Source organism: Oncorhynchus kisutch, linkage group LG30 (assembly GCF_002021735.2).
Source record: "Oncorhynchus kisutch isolate 150728-3 linkage group LG30, Okis_V2, whole genome shotgun sequence".
Classification (NCBI taxonomy): Eukaryota; Metazoa; Chordata; class Actinopteri; order Salmoniformes; family Salmonidae; genus Oncorhynchus; species Oncorhynchus kisutch.
The window spans coordinates 17,996,457-18,009,704 of NC_034203.2; the positions used below are offsets into that span (position 1 = coordinate 17,996,457).

At 44.4% G+C, this 13,248-nt stretch overlaps 1 protein-coding gene across 4 annotated transcripts in view; it reads left to right on the plus strand.

Annotated features, from left to right (window-relative positions):
• LOC109875289 (receptor-type tyrosine-protein phosphatase N2-like) overlaps positions 1 to 13,248 on the plus strand; it is a 144,708-nt gene that overhangs the window by 86,729 nt on the left and 44,731 nt on the right. For all 4 annotated transcript variants that reach the window (XM_020467592.2, XM_031809922.1, XM_031809921.1 and 1 more), the window contains one exon: positions 3,408 to 3,472. In XM_020467592.2, coding sequence (XP_020323181.1) covers positions 3,408 to 3,472 — 65 coding nt within the window. The remainder of the gene's footprint in view (positions 1 to 3,407; positions 3,473 to 13,248) is intronic.

A 13,248-nucleotide genomic window follows, 5' to 3' on the forward strand; every position in this document is an offset into this window, starting at 1 on the left:
GTTTAGATAGAGATGGTGCTCTGCTTGTTTGCCATTATTCAGCTGGCAGACGGTGCCTGCGTCCCAAATGTAACCCTATTACCTGCATAGTGCACAACTTTTGACCAAAGCTCTATGGCACTATACAGGGAATAGGGTGTCATTTGGGATGTAGACCGTGTGTGATGGAGTACTGCTCTCTCCTCCTCCACAGAGAGGTAATGGCTCCTTGCCCCAGCTGGCCTGGGATGCCATTTTACCCCCTGCTTTTAATTTTATGACATATTGCATTGTCTTTGTGATGCTCTAAGTCTTCTCTAATTGCTCATTGCTTCATATTGCAGTTTATATTACTGGAGGCAATAAGGGTAGGGTGTTGGAGATTGGAGGAAAACATCATTTGAAACAGATTAAAGGCTGAAATGTTGATTTCAGAAATCAAATTAATGCAAGTGAGACCCCCAAATATAATATCTAATTAAAACATTTAGAAAAATGACTCTGGAATTAGTTTTGACATCTGTATTTGCAACGGGCTGTCATGGATAGCCGGTTGTTGGGGATGGGGAAAGAGTCTTTGCACAAAATGAAGGTTCAGGCAGGAAAAATAGAAATACTATAACTTACCATGGTTGTCTTTTTCTCTCTCTCCCTTCTCTCTATCTCGTAATATTGTTTTAAAGTCACAAGACAGTGATATTGTTACTTGGCTAAAACAACATTTCAGAGATGAAAACACGCTGTGCTATATTTTAATTTGTTCAGGGATCACTGCTATCATGATCAGGTAATGTGATTACATCCGTGTAGTGTGTCAGCAAGCGATGGTGTTGTGCCTCTTCGCTCCTCGCCTTTGAAGGATGGCGGTTGTTTTCTTCTCATTACCGCCCTTAAATGTGCTCAGAAACAGTCCCTGGTGCGACACAGCATCCCATTCTGGGCTGTGAACTCATAGACCCAGGCCTTTTCCTTCAGTCAATGGTGAAAAATGGAGCATTTTTTGATTCCTGTCTACTTTGTTCCCCTCAAGGCGCCTCTGATACATTGAGTTAACATAAAGCAGAACTCAGGACATGAAGGCCAGGGTGACAAATGAAACCCCTATGTATTTTTTTTGATGAAGAATAAGCTATTTTTCTCCTGGTACCCCCTGTTTCTTATTCAACATGTATTGGAAATGTGACATTCGGCATTAGATGGAGCGTACTGACAATGGTATATGTAGAATGGAATGATGTGAATATGGATTTCTTACAGGACATGCAATGAGAATCTGTGTAGTTAACTTTTGCTATTTCTATTCAAAATGTGTCATATCATGTCTCAGACTTATTTCAAAACCTGCAGGTGTGCAAACTGTAAACACAATTGCCAATTTGCCCTCGCCCTTTTTGTAGTTTGTTAGTAGTTTCAAAGATCCGTCCATGCAGGTTGTGATTTGGAATCACTCACTGTGGTACAAACTAGCCTGCTCATTATGGCTGAGCTCTAGTTGGGCTGCTGCTCGTTTGGAGAGGAGAGAGGAGGAGAGAAGATGAGTGGGGAGAAAGGAGAGGAGAAAGTAGAGGGGAGGAGAGGAGGGGAGAAAGATGAGAGGAGAAAGATGAGAGGAGAAAGGAGAGGAGATGAAGGGGAAAAGGAGAGAGGAGAAGATAGAAGAGGAGAACGAAGAGGAGATGAGATGAGAAAAGAGAAGAGAAGAGGACAGGACAGGAGAAGAGGAAAGGAGAGGAAAAATGAGAGGAGAGGAGATAGGAGGCTGGATGTGGGGGAGCCATGCTCCGCACTGTGGTGTTGGGATGACAAAAGTATTGTCTAATGAGAGACTGGCTGGCTTTAATTAACTCACCCTCACTATGAACATCCTAGTACGAGGAAGAGAAGTCACACTTGTTGCTGTGTTGGATCCCTCCCATGGACAGCATGGGGAGTCTTTTCATGTTCATTTGTCTGTTTACTTGTTTGAATATTTATTTGTTTGCCTGTTTGATTGTTTATTGTATGCTCATCAGGCTGTGGTGTGTGGTTGTAGTTAATTGATCTTGTCTGTGTTTTAATGTCCATGTCTTTCATGGGCATGTCTTTGTGAATTAAACCTCACTTGCAAAGGCAATACGTTACCACTATCTGCGCCCTAGTGTCCTCTCTGCGGTGCATTGACTGAACAGTGGTGTGATGGTCATGGAGTTGTAGACTGACTGGTTCAGTGGAAACGGTTCAGTGGAAACGGTTCAGTGGAAACGGTTCAGTGGAAACAGAAAGTGCTCATCACTAAGTGTGTGTGTAGCCCAGGTGGTGTGCTGTGACAGCATTATTAAGACGTCCTCTTTGACAGGACCGACCGCGGCAGACAAGGTGGTCACACTCCCCTCCTCGGGTTCAGAGTTCAGTTTACCAAGGAGGTAGAGAACCTCAATCAAATTACCCATCTGAAGCCGCACAACGTAATTATACGGGACTCTGTATAAATTGGCGAGAGCAAATAATTGCTGTGATTGATTAAAACACTAATTAGATTAACATTATATAGAGTTGAGGGTTTGCGTCGCAAATGGCACCCTGTTCCCTACATAGTGCACTACTTTTGACCAGAGCCCTATGGGAACTACTTCTGACCAGAGCCCTATGAGCGCTGGTAAAATGAAGTGCACTATAAAGGGAATAGGGTGCCATTTGAGACGCAGTCGAGCTCTCCCCAGGTTATTTGCATATCCTTTATCTGCCGGATGTGTCAACAAAGGAGGTGCTTTCACATGGAAAACATAGTGAATTAATTTATGAACAGTTTTTCATAACATTTTGTTCTTCCTGTAAAATGAGTCCTGTCAAATGTCAATTAAACCTCAAAATGATTTCCTCTTAAGGCAGAGGAAGGAAGGTTCAACAGGAGTTTTATCAATCTATTTCGGGGAGGATTTGCCTTAATATTCAACTCTTGCAAAAAGAGATATAACTCAGAGAATTCAGTCAGAGAAGATGCTTATTGCTAGTTCAGTACGAGAGGTAAATAAACCTTTAGGTAAATCTACCTGTACTTGTTATCTACTAATCTATTTCTACTCGATCTAATTGGTTAATAACTTGCACTGTTAGATTACATTGAGGAAAAATGTACCGATAGAAAGACATCTAATAATGTCCTTCATAGTCTTGACCTTGTTTTGTAGACACTTCTTTTCTAGACAGTAGAGATCTGTCTGTGAATTCATCCCCAATGGCTCCCTATTGCCTATATAGTGTACTATAGGCTTCTATCAAAAGTAATGCACTATATAGGGAACAGGGTGCTATTTGGAACGCAGGCGTGGCCTGTCTGTTTCCTCTGGGAGTGACGGCTGCTTCTCTTACTGCCACCTCCTCCACACATTCTACTGTAAGAGTGATTGACGCCTCTGTCTCACAAAGGCTGCTGTTTCTCCCTTTCACAGTTCGCCAGAAGGATGCAGTGGAGAAGGAGGCCAAGGTGATCATTCTGGAGGCTGGAATCTCAGATGTAAGTTCCCTTCTTTCTATGGGTTTGACTCAAATGATTCCCTATGTAGTGAATTAGTTTTGACCAGGGCCCATAGGGCAGGTAGTGCCTCCAATAGGGCCCATAGTCTCTGGTTAACAGTAGTGCAGTATATAGGGAATAGAGTTCCATTTGGAAAGCAGCCATGATCTCAGACTGTGAGATTATTTTTGATAGTTTAAATTGTCCTTTATTTGAGTGTTTCCTCGTGGGCTGCTACAGCAAAGCACCATGGGTGAAGAAGTACACTTTCCTTAGAGCATAATTAAATATTTTGACAGATTCTGTGTGAAAGAGAAATAGTGACCGTAGCGCAAACAAACGGACTAATTCTTTATTCTCTGTGCTCGGCACTTATAAAGCACCTTTATGCACCAGTTGAAAAAGCACCGTTACCGATGCCTCCATTCTTAGGACCCACTCTGACTGGCTGGCTCTCCTGGGCTCCACTCGTGAACATTACCATTCTCTGCTACCTCTCTATTAAATACGCTGTGGAGTGTCTCTCCTCTCTCTGTTATTGATTCAGCAGTAATTCTGCCTCAATGACTGTGTCACATTCACACCGTCAATCAAAATGGCAGGGATGAGCTCAACGCGTCTGGTGAGAGAGACCGAGATGAGAGCGAGGGAGGAGGGAATTCAATACCTAGCCAGAATGGACCCCTATTATCACCAATTGAACTGCTGTTGTGAGAGAGAAGGGTTGTGTCCCAAAGGGCACCCTCTTCCCTATGAAGGACACTACTTTTGACCAGGCCCATAGTGCAGTACTTTTTACCAGACCCCTATGTGGGGAATAGGGTACATTTGGGACACAAATAAGGCATATTCAGATAATGTCTGGTGCTGCACTGCTACTTCTGCCCCCATCTCCCACTCCTTGGCCTTGCATTGGTCAGGTAGAGAGTTACTCCATTTCACAATTCTGTTCTGAAATGGATTCTCTCAGAACACTGAGATAGATTGATATCTACTGTGATCAGATAGGGGAGAGTGAGTTAGGTTTTTGCAAAGTGCCCACCTTCAAGATTTTTGAATTCTACATATGTTCTGTTGGACATATTTTACGCATTATAGATTGTATGAGTCAAAATAGGTAATGGTGGCTAAAGTACCCATTTAATTTAGTAATAACTGAGTTTTAAATAGAACAGAAATACACATCTATTGTTATAGCTTGCTGTGTTTTTACATTAGCCAACTCGAGCATCGGTTGTATCCCAAAAGGAACCTTTTCCCTACATAGTGCTCTCCTTTGGACCAGAGCCCTATGGGGGCAGTACATAGGATAATAGGGTACCACTTGGGACACAAACCTTGTTGTTTCCACACTTCTTCTACATGGGTCCAATTATGAGTGGAGTGAGATAAGGAGTCTGGGCAGAACTCAGATTATAATTGTCCTGGAGTAGTTTCCACTAATCCCAGTCAGTCCCTTGTGCTGCAACGCTGCTTTGTTCAGCTTGAATTGTTCTCCTTCCAATCTATTCTCAAAACGGTGTTTTAGACAGCCGTGGAAGGAATTAATCAAAGAGAAAACACAGGAGCGTGGTTAGATAGCCCCGCACAGCTATTTTAATTGATTACAACCGTCGTGGCTAGGGCTCTCTCCTCTGAGAGGCTGGTTTGCATCCCAATTGGACTCTATTCCCTAGTAGTGCACAACTTTTGACCAGGGACCTTGATAAAAGAAGTGCACTAAATAGAGAATAGGGTGCCATTTGGGACGAAACCACTGACGGCACACCTCTGTCCAAAAAGAAGGATTAAAGCTGTCTGTTGTGGCTTTAGGACTCTAAAGACAATACGGCTGGATGCCTTTATTGTGCTTCTGCCTCCTGATGACATGTTATAATTGTTTTGCTAGTGAGAAACAGACAAACATTGGTTGCATTTGAAATAAATACAAATAAAACACAGATTATTTAATGATATGTCTGTTTACTATGCCACTTTGTTTACATACCCTACATTACTCATCTCATATGTATATACTGTACTCTATACCATCTATTCCATCTTGCCTATGCTGTTCTGTACCATCACTCATTCATATATCTTTATGTACATATTCTTTATCCCTTTACACTTGTGTATAAGGTAGTAGTTTTGGAATTGTTAGGTTAGATTACTCGTTGGTTATTACTGCATTGTCGGAACTAGAAGCACAAGCATTTTGCTACACTCGCATTAACATCTGCTAACCATGTGTATGAGACATACATTTGATTTGATTTGATTTTATAAAAACATTGTACATTGATTTCCAATACCTAGATGCCCTATCGAAAACCTTTTGGAATATTGGAATATTTACAGTTGTTCATTAATGTGGATGATCGAGACCCATTTCAATGGATCAAGAGACAGTACTTCAGACAACATCTGTTTACAGGCATACAGACATGATCTCAGCTCATTTTCATTACAAAAAGAGCTACAAAAAACGATTGGAACATCAGAGTGATGGAGAGAGAATTCTGCATCTATTGTAATAGATATTCAAATGTATCTATGTGAAAATGTAATCAAGAACCTATTGAAGTGCTGGCCCCTTTTTATGCTCAAGACACAGCATCCAAATGCGATTTGATATGGTAATGAGGCCCAGGGTGCATCCAAATGAGCCTGGTCACAAGCAGTGCGTCATAGGGAATAGGATGCCATTTGGGACACATCCCCACAGTGAGGCCTGTCGGCCAGGAGCATGCTGGGGCAGCTCACGAGGTGTTCACCGCATCAGATGCTGCTCCTGGATTGTTGTGCTGCTGTTGCGCATAACTATAAATACAACGGCTGGGTGACTCTCACAGTTCAATACCAAACAGACTCACATATACTCTCCATCTATCTGTCTCGATCTCTTAATCTCTCCATCTCTCACTTTCTCTGTCTCTCTGTCTCGCTCTCTAATTTCTGTGTCATCACAGTATTTAAGAGCTGTAATGCAAAGAGTTGTACTGTACTTGTCAGCTCGTTCAAAATTATCTGCACTCATACCATCTTAGCAGGACTCACTGTTGGTAGTGACATATTTGTTTTGGTTCTGTAATGTGTTATCTATGTACTCATAGGGTCCATTATTTGTCCACTAAACAACCCTCACAACTCACTATTTCCATTATTGCAAGGGGGAGGGAGGGATGTAGGAATGGAGGGAGGGATGTAGGAATGGAGGGAGGGATGTAGGGAGGAAGGGACAGATGTAGGAACGGAGGGAGGGATGTAGGAACGGAGGGAGGGATGTAGGAACGGAGGGAGGGAGGGAGGGATGTAGGTAGGGAGGGAGGGAGGGAGGGATGTAGGTAGGGAGGGAGGGATGTAGGTACCGAGGGAGGGATGTAGGTAGGTAGGAAGGGAGGGAGGGATGTAGGTATGGAGGGAGGGATGTAGGTAGGGAGGGAGGGAGGGATGTAGGTAGGGAGGGAGGGATGTAGGTAGGGAGGGAGGGATGTAGGGAGGGATGTAGGAAGGGAGGGAGGGATGTAGGGAGGGAGGGAGGGATGTAGGTAGGGAGGGAGGGATGTAGGTACGGAGGGAGGGATGTAGGTAGGGAGGGAGGGATGTAGGGAGGGATGTAGGAAGGGAGGGAGGGATGTAGGAAGGGAGGGAGGGATGTAGGAAGGGAGGGAGGGATGTAGGGACGGAGGGAGGGATGTAGGTACGGCGGGAGGGATGTAGGTACGGAGGGAGGGATGTAGGTAGGTAGGGAGGGATGTAGGGAGGGATGTAGGTAGGTAGGTAGGAAGGGAGGGAGGGATGTAGGTACGGAGGGAGGGATGTAGGTAGGGAGGGAGGGATGTAGGGAGGGAGGGAGGGATGTAGGAAGGGAGGGAGGGATGTAGGAAGGGAGGGAGGGATGTAGGAAGGGAGGGAGGGATGTAGGTACGGAGGGAGGGATGTAGGAAGGGAGGGAGGGATGTAGGAAGGGAGGGAGGGATGTAGGAAGGGAGGGAGGGATGTAGGTACGGAGGGAGGGATGTAGGTACGGCGGGAGGGATGTAGGTACGGAGGGAGGGATGTAGGTAGGTAGGGAGGGATGTAGGGAGAGATGTAGGTAGGTAGGGAGGGAGGGAGGGATGTAGGTACGGAGGGAGGGATGTATGGAGGGAGGGAGGGAGGGCATACTGAGCTAAACCAAGAGAAAGGAGCTGAACATTGTGAGCTCAGGGAGGGAGGGAGGGAGGGAGGGAGTAGTTGAGCAGTGTGAGCTCATTCCTGACCTTTAGAGCAGGTGGTTCCTGGGGCTGTTCCGGTCGGAGGTATGAGGAGACAGTTTGTAATCATGAACTCCCTTCCTTCTGCTCTGTGAGAGCATTAAGGCTCATTATGTGACTCAGGATGGGATCTCATCAGATGCATTCGGCAGAAAAACATCCACAAAAATACAGGTTCGGAAAGGAGCTGTTGCAGACAGGAGGTTGATATAGGAGGAAGTGCCGCTCATGATTGCAAAATGAAAGGAAATGTGTTTGGAAAGGCTTTAGTATGTAAGCATACATTGAATGAACACTGACATACACACGTCATGTCAAATATGGAATGCAGAATTCAGCAGTAGTTGTAGATTACCTGCTTTAATAGAATGGTCTACAGTGGAACACAATGCAGCTGACATAATGATGCTTGACATCTACCTTCAGCCCTTTATCTCATCTGCATTTGTGTGACTGTGCATATACTACGTACTCACCCCAACCCCACTGGTCTCCAGAATCCCCGTACTCACCCCAACCCCACTGGGCTCCAGCATCCCCCTACTCACCCAAACCCCACTGGGTTCCAGCATCCCCCTACTCACCCAAACCCCACTGGGCTCCAGCATCCCCCTACTCACCCCAACCCCACTGGGCTCCAGCATCCCCCTACTCACCCCAACCCCACTGGGCTCCAGCATCCCCCTACTCACCCAAACCCCACTGGGTTCCAGCATCCCCCTACTCACCCAAACCCCACTGGGCTCCAGCATCCCCCGCTCACCAAAATCACACTGGCACCAGTCAGCCTCCAAGCTAATGGGAACCATTATAGCCGACACAGTGTGTGGTGCTCTCACCTTAGCCAGATGCTAGAAACCTCATGCTGATTGCAAGTAATATTGCCACGTGATAGACAGAGGTCATGAAGCTTGTTGATATTGTTTGAATTGAGGAGAAAGTGAAGAATGTTTTATTTATATATATACACTGCCTAAAAAAATAAAGGGAACACTAAAATAACACATCCTAGATCTGAATGAATGAAATATTCTTATTAAATACTTTTTTCTTTACATAGTTGAATGTGCTGACAACAAAATCACACAAAAATTATCAATGGAAATCAAATTTATCAACCCATGGAGGTCTGGATTTGGAGTCAAAATTAAATTAAAGTGGAAAACCACACTACATGCTGATCCAACTTTGATGTAATGTCCTTAAAACAAGTCAAAATGAGGCTCAGTAGTGTGTGTGTGGCCTCCACGTGCCTGTATGACCTCCCTACAACGCCTGGGCATGCTCCTGATGATGTGGCGGATGGTCTCCTGAGGGATCTCCTCCCAGACCTGGACTAAAGCATCCGCCAACTCCTGGACAGTCTGTGGTGCAACGTGGCGTTGGTGGATGGAGCGAGACATGCTGTCCCAGATGTGCTCAATTGGATTCAGGTCTGGGGAACGGGCGGGCCAGTCCATAGCATCAATGCCTTCCTCTTACAGGAACTGCTGACACACTCCAGCCACATGAGGTCTAGCATTGTCTTGCATTAGGAAGAACCCAGGGCCAACCGCACCAGCATATGGTCTCACAAGGGGTCTGAGGATCTCATCTCGGTACCTAATGGCAGTCAGGCTACCTCTGGCGAGCACATGGAGGCTGTGCGGCCCCCCAAAGAAATGCCACCCCACACCATGACTGACCCACCGCCAAACCTGTCATGCTGGAGGATGTTGCAGGCAGCAGAACGTTCTCCGCAGCGTCTCCAGACTGTCACGTCTGTCACATGTGCTCAGTGTGAACCTGCTTTCATCTGTGAAGAGCACAGGGTGCCAGTGGCGAATTTGCCAATCTTGGTGTTCTCTGGCAAATGAAAAAACGTCCTGCACAGTATTGGGCTGGAAGCACAACCCCCACCTGTGGAAGTCGGGCCCTCATACCACCCTCATGGAGTCTGTTTCTGACCGTTTGAGCAGACACATGCACATTTGTGGCCTGCTGGAGGTCATTTTGCAGGGCTCTGGCAGTCCTCCTCCTGCTCCTCATTGCACAAAGGCGGAGGTAGCGGTCCCGCTGCTGGGTTGTTGCCCTCCTACGGCCTCCTCCATGTCTCCTGATGTATTGGCCTGTCTCCTGGTAGCACCTCCATGCTCTGGACACTACGCTGACAGACACAGCAAACCTTCTTGCCACAGCTCGCATTGATGTGCCATCCTGGATGAACTGCACTACCTGAGCCACTTGTGTGGGTTGTAGACTCCGTCTCATGCTACCACTAGAGTGAAAGCACCGCCAGCATTCAAAAGTGACCAAAACATCAGCCAGGAAGCATAGGAACTGAGAAGTGGTCTGTGGTCCCCACCTGCAGAACCACTCCTTTATTGGGGGTGTCTTGCTAATTGCCTATAATTTCCACCTGTTGTCTATTCCATTTGCACAACAGCATGTGAAATGTATTGTCAATCAGTGTTGCTTCCTAAGTGGACAGTTTGATTTCACAGAAGTGTGATTGACTTGGAGTTACATTGTGTTGTTTAAGTGTTCCCTTTATTTTTTTGAGCAGTATGTATACATATATATATATATATATATTCATTTGACTTCAACACACACACACTTTATTTTAAGAATGTGAAATGTCAGAATAATAGTAGAGAGAATGATTTATTTCAGCTTGTATTTCTTTCATCACATTCCCAGTGGCTCAGAAGTTTACATACACTCAATTAGTATTTGATAGCATTGCCTTTACATTGTTTAACTTGGGTCAAACGTTTCGGGTAGCCTTCCACAAGCTTCCCACAATAAGCTGGGTGAATTTTGGTCCATTCCTCCTGACAGAGCTGGTGTAACTGAGTCAGATTTGTAGGCCTTGCTGGCACATGCTTTCTCAGTTCTGCCCACAAATGTTCTATGGGATTGAGGTCAGGGCTTTGTGATGGCCAATCCAATACCTTGACTTTGTTGTCCTTAAGCCATTTTGCCATAACTTTGGAAGTATGCTTGGGGTCATTGTCCATTTGGAAGACCCATTTGCGACCAAGCTTTCACTTATCTGATGTCTTGACCTGTTGCTTCAATATATCCACAAAAATGTTCTTGCCATCTATTTTGTGAAGTGCACCAGTCCCTCCTGCAGCAAAGCACCCCCACAACATGATGCTGCCACCCCGTGCTCCACATTTGGGAGGGTGTACTTCGGCTTGCAAGCATCCCCCTTTTTCCTCCAAACATAACGATGGTCATTATGGCCAAACAGTTCTATTTTTGTTTTATCAGACCAGAGGACATTTCTCCAAAAGTACGATCTTTGTCCCCATGTGCAGTTGCAAACCGTAGTCTGGCTTTTTATGGCGGTTTTGGAGCAGTGGCTTCTTCCTTGCTGAGCGGCCTTTCAGGTTATGTCGATATAAAACTCGTTTTACTGTGGATATAGATACTTTTGTACCTGTTTCCTCCAGCATCTTCACAAGGTCCTTTGCGGTTGTTCTGGGATTGATTTGTACTTTTCACACCAAAGTACATTCATGTGGAGGTCTCCAATTTTTTTTCTGGTGTCTTGGCTGATTTCTTTTGATTTTCCCATGATGTCAAGCAAAGAGGTACTGAGTTTGAAGGTAGGTCTTGAAATACATCCACAAGTGCACCTCCAATTGACTCAAATGATGTCAATTAGCCTATCAGAAGCTTCTAAAGCCATGACATCCTTTTCTGGAATTTTCCAAGCTGTTTAAAGGCACAGTTAACTTAGTGTATGTAAACTTCTGACCCACTGGAATTGTGATACAGTGAATTATAAGTGAAATAATCTGTCTGACAGCAATTGTTGGAAACATTACTTGTGTCATGCACAAAGTAGATGTCCTATAGTTTGTTAACAAGAAATTTGTGGCGTGGTTGAAAACTGAGTTTGAATGATTCCAACCTAAGTAAATGTAAACTTCTGACTTCAACTGTAGCACATGATTCCTCTCCAATACAAAGCCATGCTAGTACAATATTTCAAAATGTCTGTCCCAAATGGCACCCTATTTCCTTAATAGTGCGCTACTTTTGACGAGAGCTCTATGGGTCCTGGTCAAAAGTTGTGCACTTAATGGGTAATAGGGTGCTATTTGGGATGCATCCAAGGTGTAGAGAACCAGAGATGACTACAGTTGTTATGGATTAGCTTCTTTCACTGTACTCATGCCAGGAGAGACATTGCTTGGGGCCTTTAAACCATGTATGATGATATGCTTTTTGGTAGTGAGATGGAAGAAGAGCCATGTGATCCTAACTGACAGTCTGCTGTACAGTACAGTAGTCCTCTGACATTGACAGGACCTGACTGAGCTATATAGTCTGCTTCAATGGTCATATACAGTACTATGATGTGAAGCTCTACCTCCTCCCTCCAGCCGTCCATCCCCCTATCCCTGCATCCCTCCCAGCAACCCCTACTTCTCTCCATCCATCTGTCTCCCTCCCTGTACCCATTTCGCCCTCCATCTCCCTCTCCCTTACAAGATTGTGATCCACTGCTTTTTACTTAGAATCACTAATCATGTTGTGACATTCATTTTATATCAACATGTTATTGTTTTTCTATTGTGTCTCTATTTTATTTTAATAAGATGAACCTCACAACGTAGTCTCGCTCTTTTAAGTATAATTGAAATGAGAAACTATATACAGTAAATTAAGTGATAAATAGTGGAACTTTGTTCATTTGTTGGCTGATACTGTTGTTGTTTTACGTGTACATTTAATACATTGCTTTAGTCATAATCTTGTTGATTGTCTCCCTTTATCTGCAAATTGAGTCATTTTTAATCAGAGCATGCAGTGTGTGCTTAACAATTAGCTGGAGTTCTTTTTCCCTTTAGCGTATTACTGGTGTCTGCTATATTCCCTACCTGATCAAACACAGTAGGATTTCTACTTCTCTATTATGATTAGTAATTGGCACTTCCTGTGCTCGCCAGCCATTTCACCAACATCACATGTACTATTACTTTTCAAAAGCACTCTCCTCTGGAGTAGAGAGAGACAGAGAGACAGATTAAGAGAAAGACAGAGAGAGATATACTATACTAAAACTCTTTAACATCATCCTTAGCTCTGGCATCTTCCCCAATATTTGGAACCAAGGACTGATCACCCCAATCCACAAAAGTGGAGACAAATTTGACCCCAATAACTACCGTGGAATATGCGTCAACAGTAACCTTGGGAAAATCCTCTGCATTATCATTAACAGCAGACTCGTACATTTCCTGAATGAAAACAATGTCCTGAGCAAATGTCAAATTGCCTTTTTACCAAATTACCGTAGAACAGACCATGTATTCACCCTGCACACCCCAATTGACAGCCAAACAAACCAAAACAAAGGCAACGTCTTCTCATGCTTTGTTGATAAAAAAAAAAAACTTCGACTCAATTTGGCATGAGGGTCTGCTATACAAATTGATGGAGAGTGGTGTTGGGGGTAAAACATATGACATAAAATCCATGTACACCAACAACAAGTGTGTGGTTATAATTGGCAAAAAACACACATTTCTTCACACA